This window comes from Priapulus caudatus, unplaced genomic scaffold (assembly GCF_000485595.1).
Source record: "Priapulus caudatus unplaced genomic scaffold, Priapulus_caudatus-5.0.1 Scaffold51, whole genome shotgun sequence".
NCBI classification, from domain to species: Eukaryota; Metazoa; Priapulida; class Priapulimorpha; order Priapulimorphida; family Priapulidae; genus Priapulus; species Priapulus caudatus.
In genome coordinates, this window is record NW_014577112.1 from 328,152 (window position 1) to 346,295 (window position 18,144).

The 18,144-nt window shown below is 47.2% G+C and overlaps 2 protein-coding genes across 2 annotated transcripts in view; both read right to left on the minus strand.

Moving 5' to 3' along the window:
- LOC106820894 overlaps positions 1-8,560 on the minus strand; it is a 28,227-nt gene extending 19,667 nt beyond the window's left edge. Inside the window, exons 1-8 of the mRNA XM_014825490.1 lie at positions 8,445-8,560; positions 7,920-7,997; positions 7,605-7,681; positions 7,309-7,459; positions 6,620-6,691; positions 6,164-6,285; positions 5,371-5,508; positions 4,494-4,949 (exon numbers count right to left, since the gene is read on the minus strand). Coding sequence (XP_014680976.1) covers positions 4,827-4,949; positions 5,371-5,508; positions 6,164-6,285; positions 6,620-6,691; positions 7,309-7,459; positions 7,605-7,681; positions 7,920-7,986 — 750 coding nt within the window. The 5' untranslated portion in view covers positions 7,987-7,997; positions 8,445-8,560 and the 3' untranslated portion in view covers positions 4,494-4,826. The remainder of the gene's footprint in view (positions 1-4,493; positions 4,950-5,370; positions 5,509-6,163; positions 6,286-6,619; positions 6,692-7,308; positions 7,460-7,604; positions 7,682-7,919; positions 7,998-8,444) is intronic.
- A 1,338-nt stretch (positions 8,561-9,898) lies between these two features.
- LOC106820872 (protein cramped-like) lies at positions 9,899-17,205 on the minus strand. Its single transcript, XM_014825465.1, has 12 exons — positions 17,017-17,205; positions 16,222-16,469; positions 15,514-15,626; positions 15,022-15,178; positions 14,839-14,910; positions 14,540-14,588; positions 14,214-14,317; positions 12,897-13,093; positions 11,665-12,465; positions 10,661-10,807; positions 10,062-10,242; positions 9,899-9,933 (listed from the first exon to the last, which is right to left on the minus strand). The coding sequence occupies exons 1-12, from the start codon at positions 17,076-17,078 to the stop codon at positions 9,899-9,901; spliced, it is 2,166 nt and encodes a 721-aa protein (XP_014680951.1). The 5' UTR covers positions 17,079-17,205.
- Between the last annotated feature and the right edge of the window lie 939 nt (positions 17,206-18,144).

Below are 18,144 nucleotides of genomic sequence, written 5' to 3' on the forward strand. Positions count from 1 at the left end.
TAGGGGGTATCTCAGAAAGATTTATGTAATAAATTCTTCGTTAGTAGACCTACGTTTATTATTAGCAGAGCGCCCTAGCCTGTAGAGTTAAAAACTCCTACTTTACTCTTCCGTCTTATCCCTTGCGCTCCCCTTGTCGCTCGCCCTTAGCCTCCTCTTCTTTCTACCGCCCTCAGCTATCTTGCCTGCCGCCTATCCGCAGTCTCCACCCTCTGCATCCTCCAGGAAGCCTATAATTAATTGCAGTTTTCGTCAGTCCATAACTGCACGCCGAAAACCGGCTCGCGCATGCGCAAATAACTTTCGAGAAAAATATTATTTTTGCAACTATTCTGGCATTTAAAATGAAGAGGAGTCTATTCTAGCATAGATTATGAAAACATTCTAGCAAGTAGAACCTCACTTTAAAATAGGAAGACGACCTTGCAATGTAAAAACCCCGCTGCGTATACCAGTGCAATACCACAATCTGGCTATACGTTAGTAAGGCTAGCGGTCATGCGCAAATATCTCACCAGAGAGTTATATTTTGATGATAGTATTTAATATTCTCAAGGGGTATCTCAGCATCAGATTTGTGTAATAAATTCTTATCAGTAGACGTGCATTTACGAATTAGGCAACGAGTGCGCCTAGCATGTAGGGTGCAAAACTCCTACTTTTACCCATCCCGTCTTATGCCCTGGCCTCCTCCAGCGCTCTCTTAGCCCCCCTCTTCTTCTAACCGCCCTCAGCTACTTCGCCTGCTCGCCTATCTTCTCAGTCTCACCCCTCTCATACTACATTAAATCTAGAATTATCGTAAATATTAATATAATCCATACTTATAAATCTATAAATCTAAAATTATGCAGCTTTTGTCAGTCCATACAGCTCGTTCTGAGTTGCCAAGGCGTCATGGTGGGGCAGGGCCGTAGCCTGTGTGGGTGGGGGGGGGGGGTAAAAGAGCAGCTGGCCCCTTAAGATTTTGGAGCAAAATAAAAAAATAATCTAACTAATACATTAAATAATCATAACGGATTTTTTGGTCACATATCCGTGAAAGCCTTGGCTAGACGCCACCCTACCCATGGGAATTTGCTTCCAGGGCCTACGACCTTGGTGGCATATTCCCTCTTCTTTTCCCCGCTAGACACGGTCCGTGCGGAAAGTAATGATATTTTTAGGGCGCATGGTCATTCGAAAATTTATGTTAAGCAAACCCTTCGCAAATTTCAAAATCCATGTCTAAATACATGAGTAACCCCATTAGCAATGACATAAACTAGTGGAAAGTCGTTTTTTTGCTAATTAGCTACGTGCGTTTTGCTTCATTCGAATTTTCCTAGTGCCGTGTCCATTTGATAATAAGCAATATAACTTATATATGGGAATTTTAAAATCATTACTTTTTGTCCAGCTATGGTCGCGGCAAGTCTAAATCCTGATACGTGAGCGTGCTACCTGGATGTGTACCGGCCGTATTTGCTGTGGGCGATTCTCACCGTGGCTGTCACTTTTCTGCTCTTCAGTATGGAGGTAAGTACGACCTAAAAACACAGTTTACTATTTCCGAAAGAGCTGTGTTATTAGAAATGGAAGAAGAATGAAAATATTAGAGACTACGAATTAACAAAAAACGAGGACAAGACACAAGAAAAAAAAACGAAGTTAATGGTGGATAGATGAGAGTGGCAGTGGGTGAATTAGTAGGCGTGAAGAATTATGTAGGAAAGCGTAACTATGTAGAGAACGAAATGGTAATGTATGATGTTCTATTCTTACTCTTTACATCTGTAGACATTGTTGCTTTTATCTCACAGGCTTCATTGTCAATCCATGTTGACATTGCCCCACAAGTAAACGCCGGAGTGTTGTTTGGCATCTCGAACACGTTCCGCTACACTTCTGGAATCTTTGCTCCATACGTGGTCGGTCAAAATCACCACAGATGTAGTTCCCTGAACATTGGTAAACGCGTTGTTAGAATCTTACAACCATAAAGTAGGTTTATTGTTACGTGAAAACTATGGCGCATTTTTAATCACTTTTGTATAATAAAAATCTACTTTTTATTGCACTGTTTTTTGATTCATCAATCAGTTTGCAATGTTTTATTGTACATATTATTTGTCTATTGTTATGTCTTTATGTGTTTTGTAATATTTACACATATGTTTTTAGTATTAACCGCTGGTAGTAAATAGAACTTGGTCCTGAAATATACAGACTCAGTTGCTCACTAGAAGAACATGCAATGACTCGCATACGAGTAAGCCTCCGTCAGTTTCCTCCCGTGTTGTTGCAAAAATCCACTAGCCTATGTCATCATCCACAGGAACACAGCAACAGTGGCAGACGGTGTTCTACATCACTGCCGCCATCATGGTAGGGGCGCCAATCTTCTATCTCATATTTGGCACAGGAGAGCTGCAAAGTTGGGCCACAGAGCTCGATGAAGCCGAGTCCAATAGCTGACTTCGTCGACGAAGAATAAGGCAAGATAGAACTCTTCAACATTTTGGTTTTAGTTTGAGCACATACATGTGCGTGCTTGCCCACGTGTGTGCTCGTTCGCATATAGGCAAGAGCACGTAAACTCTAGGCTTTACGTAACAGTATGGGCGCTATAGTATAGTATATATTGAGAATTTATCTAGAGGGACAGCTTGAAACGTATGGTTATAATGATCTCTTAAAAGCTACTTTACCTACTTGTAGGTGGAACACAAGGAGATGACACAAAGACCAGCAAGCCTGCTGCTGAAAACACCGTTTCAACTAAGATGTAGCCAATGACTTTTCACAGTATATATCTCTTCGTCAAACTCGCGTGTTATCAACGTTAAACATATCTAGATTGGAACATGACATCATAATTTTTCCCCATACTCGTAGACGGCAGAGACGAGATATTTGTCATCGCCCTACATCGTGGCGAATATGCCAACACAGGCATCTGACACGTTAAACTTCTGACACGTTTACATGAGTTTGTAGAATGATATCATTATGCATGGCATCTGATCGGTGTATTCGTCGTAATGCTTGTAAACATGTAAAACTAAAAGTGTAGAGCCTAAGTTTTGTTTCCGTGTTTGTTACTACCTAAGAAAGAAAGAAAGAAAGAAAGAAACTATATCGTTCACAACCAGGCTATGAGGTTATAATAAAAAACGCCATTCTCGGTGCAAGTGTGGTGGTAAAGAATAAATAGACTCAAAGCAAACTGGCTAATGGCCGTTTTGCGCGGCACGTGGTCTGAGCAACACGGGATGCGTGATGTACCTCCATAGCATTCCTTGCCCCTCCAAGATTCGTATATAGACTCTAAAAATATGGCTGCATTAGTATGGGGGGGGGGTGAGCGTTTTGTTTGATTGTTGCATTCTTGACAATTGGCAATCGGCGATTCCTGCGGTTATGTTATATATGCAAACTAAATGCTTTAGTTTAAAATATGTTATTATGTGTTGTTCGACCAGCAAATGTGCTGGTGTTATATTCTTGTATTACGAAGTAGGTGATACCTATAAAAGACGGACTGGTCAGTAATATTCGAGCAGTGGCAGTCTGACTGAATAAATAATGTAGAAAATGTTTCATAAAAGTCAGAAAATAAAGCTGTTTACTCGTGTTCTATGGTATTTTATGTTTGGTGAACAAAGAATCGAAATATTTATAGACAATGTGAAACAGCCGTTTGTTCAGTCGTTTGCGATATCGATGTGCTGCGCTTTTGATCATTTTATGTAAAAAGGCGCAATATAAATATATTAAAAAAAATATATATATATAACAGTCCTAGACAGAATTCGGGAAGATTTGCCAATGTAGCAGGCGGCCAGATTTGTGTGCTGGGCATACGCAATTCCAGTTCTGTTCGCCGGCTGCATGGTCGCGACTTTCCCCTATATTTTGTAATCTGGGTTCGCGCATGCCCAATATATCTGCCGAAAGGACTCACAATTTATGGCCACACGCGTTCGTGTACTTTTCGACGAAAAAGCGCAGATTTATACTCGATTCTTTCACTGTCGATTCGGCTATAGCTCGGATTATAATTATAGCTCGCAGGTCTAATGGTGTTCATCAACGTGCATGCACGAAGCGCTGTTGGGTGGGCGGTATGCCTTGCAATATACACGTTGTCGACGGAGGGAGCGTGATCATTTGAATTTACAAACGTTGGAGGGAAGCACGTGGTCTCTCGAAAAAAATGCACGAAACTCCTCGTGGTGTTTATATATGATCAGTTGAGTTAGTTGTTCCATGCACCGTTCCTGCCAGTTCTGCTGCTACTCCTGCCACAAATACGGAGTCAATCGTGTGACTCGAACGCTTGGTCGCGAACGCTGCACTATTCGGTAAGGAAGCAACACGAAGGCTATACATTTAACGAGTGGTTAGTCTAATTATCAACTGCGCACGTATAACATCGAACGATACATGGCGCGGGCGCGCATAAATCACAACTGATAGACAGACATAAAAGTGGATGTTGACCCGATGACCTCACACACACTGGATGTTGACCCGATGACCTCACACAGAGTGGATGTTGACCCGATGACCTCACACACAGTGGATGTTGACCTGATGACCTCACACAAAGCGAATGTTGACCCGATGACCTCACACAAAGTGGATGTTGACCTGATGACCTCACACAGAGTGGATGTTGAGCCGATGACCTCACATAGAGTGGATGTTGACCCGATGACCTCACACATAGTGGATGTTGACCTGATGACCTCTGTTGACCCGACGACCTGACCCAGAGCTTTGACGACATCGACGCATGCGTGCCCGTCTGTCCGAGCGCGCGCGCTGCTGCGTCCGTTCCTCTACGTTTTCTTCGAGCTGCTGTCCATCGCGATCTGCGCGGCGAGATCGGCGAACTTCGCCGAGTAGTCAATGCTGTTCTCTAGCAGAACAGAGTGCAGCGCGGTGTTGAGCGACGTCTCAACCTGCGGGAGCGGCAAAAACACAACGTCAGTCGCTTGCGAGGGCGATTCTTAGCGCAAGACGCAAGTTTTGCCCTGGGGATTTCTTTTTGATGAAAGATTAATTAAATTAATTTTTCACAATTGAATTAAAGGGCACCACTGCGAGTTGGAGGTGCAGTAAGGCAAAACATTTCTTCCAAAATAAAATCAAAATCAAAGCAAATTCACAGGAAGCAGGAAACCCTTTTTTATCGATGCTTTTTTAATAAGGCACAGGGAGGGAGAATTTTATACACAGCGTGTAACTCGTGGGAAAAAGCGCCGAGGCAAACCAGGTCGGGCAGCCACCGCGGCTTCCTGATTGCTATAACGACCATCGCCACGGCAAGTCGGCAACTAACGCGCCGAGTCGCGTACGAGACTTAGTGAGGCGTGGACTCACCCCGGTGTCTAGTTGGGCGAGACGACTCAGTATGGAGTCTCGCGACGACTCGTTGACGCCGGCTGACATGCCAGCGCCCTGGCTCTTCTCACCGCACTTCTCATCCTCGAGTAGATTGCTGAACGAGTAACGTGCCTCCTGCAACACAGAGCACCAGCTTTAACGAACTATGCAGACCGTGATGCCCAGCGGTGACAGCAAACTATCATCTAACATAGGAAGCGATATTCAGCAGCATGATTAAACTACCCTCCGACACAGTGTGCGATATTCAGCCGTGTTACTACACTACACAAACGAGCGATACACGGCAGAGTAATTGAACTACGTATACGCAGCCTGCATTATGCAGCAGTGCTATTAAACTACAGCACATGCGAGAAAAAGCAGCATTATTAAACTACCCATCTACACAGTCTTTTACCTACACACAGCATTAATTACCTACGCTCCTACACAGCACGAAAAACACACTACTGTTACTTCACTACGCTTCTACAAAGCCGTCTACCCAGCCTTCTACACACAGCACTGTTAATAAACCACGCTCCTACCCCCCCCCCCAACCACACACCCGCCCACACACATCACTCACACTCACACCCACACACATCACTCACACACACCCTGCTATATAAAGCACACACACACCCACACACACCCTGCTATATAAAGCACACACACACCCACACACACACACACACACACCACTCACACCCACACACATTACTCACACACACCCTGCTACATAAAGCAGCGGCCTTTGTGTTTCGCATACACGCATCCGACTCACCTCTCCGGCTAGCCATGGGTGCAGGTCATCGGACCTGTAGAGGCCCTGCGGTAGACTAGCTATGCCAGCATGGCCATTCGGATAGACCTTGATGCTCTCGTCACTGCCCTGGCTCAGGAAACCTACAAGAAGCACGAGAATGCACTGAAATAGCTGTTAGGAAAAGAACTACAATCTGGCACAACCGGCAGACCCTTGACACTTAGTTGGCATACGGATGAAAACCATATATGCATTAAATTACATAAGATATGAACAATCATAATATTTCTTGCATTCACGTTATTGCTCTTGCTATCTGTCTTATTGCAATCGATTAACAATGACACCAGCTACTCTTATGTCACTGAAAAATTCGCTCTCAGGGAGAAGGCAAGGAGAAGGGCAGCAGGAGCTGGAGAACGGGTGTGAGCGTGCATGAGGGAGGGACAGGGAGAGGAAGAAATCGTCACCAACCTGAGAAGGAAGCGTCTCCGAGAGCGTAATCGATGAGTTTCTCCGTCGTGTCCATGCCGGTCGGCATCAAACCTACGATAACGAGATAGAAAACGATAAACAGATAAACGATAACGATAGCAGATAACGAGTGAGGCAGGATCGCCGTCGCGCGCTACACGCGGATGTCGCGCAACACCCTCTAACACCCAGCAAAGCTAGACGACAACGACGTAACATGCACACTCCTATCCCGCCTGCGTCTAAATCAGGGGTTCTCAACCTTTTTTGAGTCATGGAAGACTTTGAGAATCTTGTGAAAGCTACGGACCCTTCCCCAGAAAAATGCGCATAAGCACATAAACACAATAATATTTATGCCCCTGGTTCAAAGGACCCCTAAAGCCCATCCATGGACCACAGGTTAAGAACCTCTGGTCTAAATGGTCACCAGTTGCAAAATAAAGCGAGGGGGGGAATCGCACTTCGGGTCGAAAACGATAGTTAGACAGTATGTCGGTGAGCTTAACTTAACTGTAAACACGACGCGCTTTTAAAGTTACGCCACGAAGAGTGAGCGCAAGGCCTGGTCTACCAAGGACGCTGGTTCTTCCCGAATCTACTGCCACGCAGACTGAGAACGTGACGTAGCGGTGCACATAGTCGCGACGCTCCCCGCGGCGCGTGCGGCTACGCACACACTCACTCACCGTCATTCGACTGCAGCGATATCTCAAACAGGGAAGACATGCTCGGCGGGGAAACGCCGGGCACCTGCGTGTGGTCCTTCATTGGCGAGGCCTGGCGGGGGGAAGCGGAAACGAGAGCTCCTCCACCTAGCATCAGCACGGCGCCGGCCTGCTGTTGAGGAAACAACTGCAGGTTAGCATTGTCGGCGTTCATGCGAGAAAGACGGTGCAACGCGTTTCTTTTAGTTAGTCGTCACTGGTTTCCGAGAAGGCTCCACCCACGGTGGATTTGGCAATCCTACGGGAATCTCACGTACCTGCCGTACGAAGGTGGTGCCCTCTGTGTTGTCAGATTCCGAGCGCAGCGGCGGCGATTTCCCGGACGCGTCGACGACTGCAAACAGGAACGAGACGCTTTTTTCTACTGACGTCGCCCGTCTTTTAATTCCCTCGCACAATTCAGCGATAAACTAGATCGACAAACATTCAGCAAACTTCGCTACCGCAGGTAGGACACACACACACTGTTATTAATCACTCAGCTCTTATCTCCGCATTTACAACAGTCCAACATTTACAGGTCACACACATTATTTTTTTCGTTTTCGCTCTACGCGGAAGAGGAACCTTACCACTGCCATCCATCGCCTGCGCCGTGGTAACCGCTATCGAGAGAATGTCCGATGGCCGCGTCGTCATGGCAACTAAACCTGCTAGAAGGTGCATGCGAGTCAGTGAACGTGACGGGTATCTGGGATTCACGTGGCAGAATCTCAATTGCAGAGATGTGGAGGACGGTTTCCATAAAACCCAAAACATAATAAACGACATTGCACGCTGAACCCCCTCCTCCCCCTACCTTTCGGCATACCCTTCTCCCGTTGGCGTTGCGCGGTGACCCCCTCCCTCCTACTCCTCCCCCTACAGACACACTGCAACCCTTTTCCCTCATCTTTCCTTTCCCTTCCCCCCCGCCACAATAGCTGCTTTCCTTCCCCTCCCCCTACAGATACACTGCACCCCACTCCCCCGCCCACACAATGATCCCTCCCTTCCTTCCCCCCATCTCCCTACAGATACACTGCACCCCACTCCCCCGCCCACACAATGATCCCTCCCTAGCTGTCCCTACCCCGCCGTGGACACCACACACGTACCTGAGGACACGGGTACGGGCGGGAGCGACGACGAGGCGGGCGCGGTGGTGGCGCCGGCGATGCTCACGACCGGCGCCGGCACGATGACGGCGGGCAGCGCGACCCCGCGCGCGACCCCTCGCTGCTGCGGCAGCGGCACGAACGACCCCGTCGCCGACATCGCCGCGTTGTTCGGCACGATCGCCCACGACATCATGTGACGCATCGGCGCCTCGGCCTTCGGCATCAGCGTCCGCTGCGAGCGAGTAGAAGAGACAATGTCAGCAATGTGACGCGGCGACGGACGATCGGGGCAACCGCGAGGATGGCGACCGTCGTAGCAAACCGATCATGCATATCGCGGCAGGAATAGGACCAGCTATACGTCGCATTTCTCGCGACGTCGCCAGAAAAATGATTTGTTTGTCTTAACAGCTGCAAAATCATCGAGTGATTTGTGGTGACGGCAGCAAAATTTATTGTTTTGTCGTGACGCGGACAAAGCGTATGGTGTATTTTGTGGACATGTGTGAAGAAGAGGCCTGGACAGCCTCTACGGGGCAAAGCTCAACTGAGTTTCCCCACGTGGATTTAGCTTGCTGGTTGGATGTTGCCATTGTATATATAACTAGAGCACTCGGAGAGAACAGACCTCAGCCAAGGCAGCTCAATTCTGTCACTGTAAAAAATTTAATTAATTAATTGGATCCAGATCACGACCAAAATGTAATAAATTCTAAGTTACCCCATTTTTGACCTATGCTGAAAATGTTATTAATTAATTAATTAATTAAATTAATTAATTGGATCCGGATCACCACCAAAATGTAATCAATTCTAAGTTACCCCATTTCTGAGCTATCCTGAAAATGTTATTAATTAATTAATTAATTGGATCCGAATCACCAGCAAAATCTCATCAATTCTAAGTTAGCCCATTTCTGACCTATCCTGAAAATTTTATGACAATCCGTCCATAACTTTTCCAGTTAGGCTGTACACAAACAAACCCACAAACCAACAAACACACGCCGAACAAACACACACCGGTGAAAACATAACCTCCTGCCAACCCCTTGGCGGAGGTAACAAACAGATATTGATATTCAGCCATCCTAAATTCAGTACAAGGCAGCTACGGCAACCATTTAAAAAAAATAACAGTTAGGCAATCGCCTCTGATCTCTGACATGGGTGGTAGAACTCCCTTGCCCGCTGTTACAGACACTATTCGAACTACGACTTTCGAGACTACCGCTAAGACCGACTCTCCGTTGCAGACGACCCCCACAGATGGCAGCACGCCTACCTGCACGACCTGCACGCGTGACGGCTTCCGCTGGCCCATCTTCGTCACGTTGCGACTGCGCTTGCCGAGCAGGCCTAGCTGCTCCATGAACGCCTGACTCTGCCTCGGCGGCGGTGCGTCCGGCCCCGGCGCGACGACGCGCGGCGCCGCGCGCTGCCGGCTGCTGTTAGGCGGCGCCACCGTCGGCACGGCGAACACCGGCTGCTCGGGCGGGGCGACGGCGAGGAGCGACGGCGGTGGCGGCGCGGCGACGGCCGGCATGGCGGGCTGCGGCAGCGTGTCGGCGACGTCGGCGGCGGCGACCCTCACGGCGACGACGCCAGCCTGACGACTGCTCTTCGGCGTGATGGGGCTCTGCATGCGCACAGCGCCGGCCCGGGGGGTGGACGAGCGGGGCGTGGCGGGGCTGCGCGCCCCCGGGGTGCGGCTCGAGGGTGGGGTTGCGGCCTGGCTCAGCGGGAGGGCACCGCAACGGCACGGCGATGCCGAGTTGCCTCCGACCTGCTGCAACTGCGAAGGAGACCGCAAAGTGAGGAGTAATATTAGCAGACTTTCTCTGTGTGCGCACACGCTCTCTCTCTCGCTCTATCTATATATATCCCTTCTCCTCTCTCTTTCACGCACGTGTGCACGCACGCACATACTCACGCATTATACACACACGCTTTCTCCCCCTGCTCTCTCTCTCTCTTGCTCACACACTCTGTCTCTCTCTCTCTAGCTCACACACTCTGTATCTGTCTCTCTCTCTCTCTCTCTCTCTCGCTAACACACTGTCTCTCACCCTCATTCCTCTGCAAACAAACACACACACACACAATGAACTAACAGTTCCTCCATAGGGTCTGGTCTTGCATACGTGCCCAGGATGGACAGGCTATGATAACTTTGCGCGCATGCGACGTCCCGGAGTCGCGCGCCGACTCACCTGCTTCTGCTTGGCAACTGAGAACTCGGTGCCGGCGAGTAGGAGGAGTTTCTCGAGTGCCTGGATGAGTCGCTTGGCAGACGCCGTCGCCGCGTTGTCGGGGCTCACCCACTCGTACTCCAGCACTATCACCTCAGGACTGTTCAGCTGCGAAAAAGAGGAGGAGTGACGCGATGCACGGATCGCTACGGCTGACAACGCGCGACTATGCCTTGCACGACGATGTTGCGCAGTACACTGATTCAATGCCGGCGTAGCCGTTCATGAATACTGAGCAATTGAACTATCACCTCCGGACTGTTCAGCTGCGAAAAAGGCGGCGTGAGCAGGGTGTTAGCCAGGTAAAAAATCAGGGAGTCTCACCTTCTGAGCAAAGCGAGGATGCTGCAGGCGCAATAAGAGGGAGGGCCTTACCTTAAAATGAAGGAAATTTAGTCTGAAATGCCAAAAAAGACAGGACTCTGATATGATTTTATATTCTTATAAGCACTGTTGTCAGTTATACAAGGTGTATAATATATAAAATTGGGCCGCCCTCATGCCGTGTCTATCAAATTTCATCCGTCTCATCCAAGAATAGGCCGTCCAAAAGACGGGTAGACGGGTCTCTGGCTAACACACTGGATGCAAGTGACGCAATACACGGATCGCTACGGTTGAGAACGTGCGACTATGGGTTGCACGACAATGCTGTGCAGGACACGGATTCAATGCCGCCGGTTCATGAATCGCGAGCAATTGTACGTTAATCTTACTGTAATCACTCGGATATAACATCTCTGTTCACGTATGTATCGGCGTGGATGCATACTCGAAAACATTCACGTATAAAAAATTCTTATAAGCTTTCACAGCCTGTAGACAATGAGGTGATATCGCGACTGCATCTGACACACGCGTAAATGGGTTCACTATACATTTCTAGTAACATTTCTGTGCGGACTCAAAGGCACGCACACGATGAAACTAGTCTGACGCCCGATTCGAAAGCCGCGAATGCTCACCATGAGGTAGAGTTCGCCGATGGTGAGTTTGCCGGCGTCTGCGGCGGTCCAGCCCTGCCGGATGCGCTCCTCACTCATCAACACCTGCCGCTGCTGCGCGTTCCTCCCCCGCCTCCTCTTCGCGCGCACGTCCGCCTTCTCCCGCTCCTCCTCCTGCTGCCCCTCCTCGCTCTCACTGCTGCTCTCTCGCAGCTTCTCCTCCTCCACCTCCGACTTGTACGACCTCTGCGGCTCGGGGAGCACGCCGGCGAGGAGGCCTTCCTTTCCCTTATCTCCCTCGTCCGACGACACCGCATCCACCTGACCGCCGCCAGCATCCTCCGACAGCGTCCGCTGGTACACCGTCTCCGTGACGACGGACCGCCGCACTCCATCTGCAGCATCCGGCCGCGACTCGCCCTCCCGCCGGCAGGATGACGTCGTTTCCGCGGCAACCGGCTGCGCTCCCCGCTCGCCGGACGTCTCCGCGGCGACGGCGACATCCCCCCCGTCGCTCGCAGTCGCGCGCGCGTCGCAGCCCGGCTTCCCGCTCTCCCCGCCGGGTTGCGCGCGACTCGTCCTCGCCTCCGCGGCATCGGCGACAGCGACAGCCTCCTGGTCGCACCTGCCGCTGCCGTCCCTGCACACGTCCTGCTCGGGTTTGCCGCGCAGCACCTTGCGCCGGTAGCTGGTCAGCGTGACGTCGCGCGTCGTGTGCTGCTCGTACGGCTCGACGCTCAGCGCGGACATGCGGAGGTCGCGCGGCGGCTTCAGACGGATCACCTTGTCGTTGTCGGGCGCCGAGTCGCCGAGCTGCTTTCTCTGTGAAGAGCAGACGTGACGAGAGGGGTGAGGTAGCCGAGGGAGAGGGGGAGGGACTCAAGCGAGAGGTTCGATTCGCTACTACCCAGCCGTCGATCGCAAATGTAGTACGATTCGATAACGGACTGCGCCAAAAACGCTTTGTGAGAGGTTCTTCGAGAGTATTTCTAGAGATGCCATAAATCATAGATTTTTCCCCTTTTTTTTTATCAACAATACGACTTCTTACATTACTTCCACAGCACGATTACCATTCGATTGGCTCTCCCATCCAACCTCCCTCCCACCCCAACCTCCTCTTCCTCCCACACCTCCCTCCAACCCCACCTCCTTTTCCTCCCACACCTCCCTCTTACCCCACCTCCTACTTTCTCCCATATCCATTTCCCACTCTCGCCTCCCCCCCCCCCGCACCTTCAAACAATGCTCACCAGCTTGGAGTAAGGCGACCGCCACTTGTTCTGCAGGAACGTCGTGAGGGCGCTCAGGCGTTTCTGCGCGGCGACGGTGATGCGGGCGCACGGGTTCTGCGCGAGGGCGTGCACGCGCGAGAACGCGGCGTTGTCGTGCGGTCGCAGCGTCACGACGATGCCGCTGGGAAGACGCGGTGGCTCCTCCTCCTTCGGCTCTGCGGACGTGCACAAACAACAGTTACGGCCGCACGGAAGGCCTAAAAAAAGACGTTTGTTTCCGCTGACCAGACCGAGTCCATTTTAAACTGCCGTGTTGAAACTTTTTATTGTGATCGGCAAAAAAAATTACAAAATATATATTTTAAACATATTTTTTTTAAATAAATCCCAACGTGATATCGATCGGTGAATGCATTGATTTGACTTTGAAGTCATTATATGGGCTATTATAAGTATAAAACAAGTATTGTTAAAATACAAAAAAAAGTTTTGCCTGCCTACCCTGTCCAATTTTTTTCCAGCTCGTTAGCGGAAACAAACGTCTTTTTTTAGGCCTAAACAACAGTTACGGACACGCACAAACAACAGTTACGGATGCGCACAAACAATAGTTACGGACGCGCACAAACAACGGTTACGGACGTGCACAAGCAACAGTTACAGACACGCACAAACAACAGTTACGGATGCGCACAAACAATAGTTACGGACGCGCACAAACAACGGTTACGGACGTGCACAAGCAACAGTTACGGACACGCACAAACAAGTTTACGGACACGCACAAACAACAGTTACGGACGCGCACAAACAACAGTTACGGCCGCACGTAAACAACAGTTTTCCCGGCCCCATCAAATTTTGAGATTCTGAGAATCGAAAACGAAAGTTTTCTCAGACGACAAAGCCTGAGTTATAGATGCTCACCAGCAAGAGATATGTAAGCGCACAACAGTTACTCACACGCACAGACAAGAGCTAGGGATGCATGGAAAACATGTCTTATGGATTTTTACAAACAACAGTCACGAACATGTACAAACAAGAGTATGACAAGTTGTATGAACGTACAATAACAACAGTTACGGACAAGTACAAGCAAGAGTTATGGGCCTGCGATAACAAAAGTTATGGATGCGATAACAACAGATATGGACGTGTGCAAACAAGAGATAGCTACGCACGATAACAGAAGCTACGATACGATTGCTTCTAATGGAACCAAGCCCTCGTGGTGCGATTCTCACAAAACGGAACGCTCAGCTTCCATGGCGTCATCACGCAGACCCGGCTTATACATATACACACATTTTTCAGTCGTAAATTTGTAAATACCGTCGATGTTGTTGAGTTTCTTCAGAGCGCGACAGAGCGGCGTCTTTATCCGTATGTTCTTCGCACCGTTCTTTCCCTTCACTTTCATGCGAACCGTCGTCACGCTAAGGAACAAGAACGCCGGCTTAAGATGAGAGTCGGTCGCACACACAGCCACACATCAAAAGTCATCGTGTGGAAAGACATAGCATGAAGTGATAATACAGATACGATACATTTCGTAGATTTGTCTTCGCTTCACTGTTTTGCTGCCGGCAATGTCAATAGCTTACATATGCACTGCAACAATCTTATCCATGTTTGTGGGAATAGAATGCAATACTTACCCTTTGTTAATAAGATCCTGCAATTTCTGTGCATTCTTCTCTGTAAGCCCTGAACAAGAATTAAAATTGCGATGCCATCAAACATAACTATAAATAATGATTACGCATCACAACAGTCACTTGTTCTTAAGAATATAAAACATGGATGTAATCGCAATTTTGCACATCCAGTACATTTTTTACGTGCAAGCAATCTTCTTTGTCCTCCTCCTCAGTCTACTCTCCATCCCTCCATATCCTCCTTTATCTCTGCCATTCTTCCTCTCCTTCTCCCTCAAAGGGAGTAAAGTCATACTTACTGCCTCCCACCTTTCTACGCAACACTCCGTAGTTGATCAGTGCATACAACTCCTGCGTCTGCTTCTTTATGTCTAACAAAACAACAAAGAAATCATAGTCAGGGAGCAGCAAATAGAATTCCAAAAAATCCATAAAGAATCAGAAAAAGATTCAGAATCATTGGCTATAGCAAGCAAACTCACCATCTCCAAAGTCTAGATGCTTGGATATCTTATGCCATTCCCTATAGTAGAACCCCCGCACTTGGTCCTTGTCCTTTGGAGGGACGGGTGGATCACCGCCACGCTTCTTGTGTTTTGACGCTATGTAGTTCTGAATAGCGTCAAAATCTTTGCCGTGCTGCAGAGGAAACGACTGCACTTTTACCAGCCTGTGGTGGGCCTAACTATGAATGCTGCCATGTGATATTCCCTCTCATATCAGATATGCCCCTGCTAGTGCTAATAATGTCTACATTTTGCACGATGCTAGACGTGGATCAATTACCCAGGGAAAAATTATAGTTAGCTTGGCACTGACTACACCATGTGTGATATATTGTTACATTACATAACTATTCACAATGCATCTTAGCAGTGTTTTAACGTCGTGGTAACAACGTCGTTGTTATTAATTGAAACTACGTACACTGTATGCGTATGCATTCTGCTACAATATTGACTGGTATTGCGTACCTCATACAAAGCCTCGAAGAATGTGTTCTTATCATCCGAGGTCCATAGTTCCCAGGATCGTCTTGCTTTAACCTCTGGTGTTCCAGTTGGTACCGGCTGAGAACTAGTCTTAGCTACATAAGCAAAAAAAACGTGTGTAAACATTATTTACGATCTTCATTGTACAGACTATATATATAGTGCTACCTCGATAAATCACACTCAGAAGTATAATCACAAATAAATGCAGAATTACACGGCAACTTCGAGTAGGAAGAAATATGCCATGTATCTAGCTTTTCGCTGCTCACTGGTGCTTTCCAATAGCTACCTAGTGCAGATGCAGAGGTAGTATGTGTTATATTGCACCAAAAACACAATATATGTGCACACCGAAAATAAACATATAAAGACAGAACACCCACACAAACATACACTTCAGCTCAGAATACATCCAAGAAAGCCTGAGTCACAAAAACCGAGTTAACCACACATGCTAATCCTGTTACATGGTGACATTAACAAGAAGACTTAAACTCAAAAGAAATACACAACTAATGACTGAGCAAAACCAAAACTCGAATCACGCGCGGTAGCGTCGGGAATTGACGAAGAATATAGCAAATGTAAAAGCTTATATGCACTATTCACATCATTAGTTATCACACTGTGTCATTACATTCACAATTATCATGCGTCCATCTAATAAAACCCAACAAATGTGGTTACTGGATTTTTTGGCGGGTGGTGCCGATGGGGGCGTCGAATCCCGTTTTCGTCTTGCCGTTCTTCCACTTGATCGGATGGACAAAGTGACGGGTGGTGGTGATGTCTCAATAGGCAGCTTGCTCCCCACCTGCTTTGACCGAGTATCATGGCTGTGAGGATTGTTTCCTCCTTCTGCATTGATCATTGTTGCTACTGACACAGGAGCAAGTTCTACGAGCTTCCCCATGGATGTGGCTTCCTCTTCACAACTGCAACAGAGATTTGAGGAATTTAGAATTTATACTAGAAAATATGGCATGTTTATTAACGGCTGGGAGCACAGGATTGGTCGATTGTGTCCACGGTAGTAGCGATGGTTCAAGGATAGAGAACATGGGTCCCAATAAAACCAATGTCATTTACATCAATATAAATATAATATTATATCAATATAATAGGTTAGGGTTATGGTTAGGGTTAGGGTTAGGGTTAGGCACATTGATTTTATTGGGACCCATGCTCTCTATCCTTGGGCCGTAGCGATTTCGATCAGTAACATTTTGTCACTAGCCCTCTGCCTCGTCTGTGTTTATGAAATGAGCAAATCACTTTATGTGCGGTTATCTTAATATGCTCGACTTTTCCTGATTTATATCAAGAAGTCATTAAATGATATGGCTAAAAGCGCAATGTTACAGAAGGTACAGTACGTGGAAAACATTTTACGGGTTTGAACATTGGAAATAACAAAGATGGCGGGGACGGTACTGAAGGAAAGGAAGCCGAGAGCAATGATTTTCATAGCCATCAAATTACCAGTTTTGGCATTCTTGTGCCCTTTCTTCTTCAATTGAGACGGTCCTCTTGCGCTTTACCATTTGCCTGACGCCGATGCAAACTTACGTGACTGCAAAAGTTCGCCTTGCGCGTAAATAATTCATTCACACGGAAAGGTAAACAATCACCTACACGGAATCAAAGTTGTCATCGGGGGAAGTTCGCGCGTCAGTATCGCAACGCCCTCTGGTAGCTAGTTTTTAGAAACGCGCAAAATATGTTGGCTTTGACCCATGTCCCCAATAATCTCCCTTATAATTGCACAAGCAGAGAAATTTATTTACAATTTCGTAGCTCGACTTCCAGAGTAATTAAAAATATCCTTCACACTGATGCAGCTAATAGATGCTTACAATATAAACAGTACATTCACTGTAGAAGGTTTAGCTATCTATTAATACAATAATTCAAGTTCAAGTTCAAGTTCAAGTAAAATTTATTTTCATCGGTATATAAATAATGAACATTATTAACATATTAAGCTAAGAGCTTATAATAATAATAGCATGTATAAGGATAACAATGCACAACATTGCAAAAAACACGAAATAACAGTGATTAATTTAGTTTATTAGTAATTAACACAACAACAGTTGTATTGTATACTACTACACAGAATGAGATACCACGCTTATAACAATATTAAATACGCAATTTAAACTTTAAATAACAATCTATTGATTTACCGGTGTGGTATAAACACAAAATTGTACGGCTCTTCTGATTACAGGATTTCACTAACGTCACAAAATCAGGGGAAAAAAATCAAGTCCTACTCGATTCTTATAAAAAAAACTATTGCCTGATTTTTCAATAGGAACACCAAGTGTTGTCAAATAAGTGTTTACATAGAAAATTTTAACAGCATGATTGATCAACGCGATCCGCGAATTTACCATTCGTTGTAACGCAACTTAGACGGTTACAAATATATTTTAAATGAATAACAAGCAACTGTGGTATATAGTGTAAATGTATGTGTACATAATTATTACTAGCATGTCCAACAGATCTTATTTCATCACGGCATGATTAGGACAGTTCTTGAGGTCTAACACCCTCTGACAACAACGCTCTAACACGATATTAAGATTGCAGGTTACCATC

Coding starts and splice junctions, on each gene's coding strand:
- LOC106820872 (XM_014825465.1), bottom strand. CDS start 17,078: ATGGTAAAGCGCAAGAGGACCGTCTCAATTGAAGAAGAAAGGGCACAA. Junction 16,470..17,016: donor GCACAAGAATGCCAAAACTG/GTAATTTGATGG, acceptor TCTCTGTTGCAG/TTGTGAAGAGGAAGCCACAT. Junction 14,318..14,539: donor CAGGATCTTATTAACAAAGG/GTAAGTATTGCA, acceptor CTTGTTCCTTAG/CGTGACGACGGTTCGCATGA.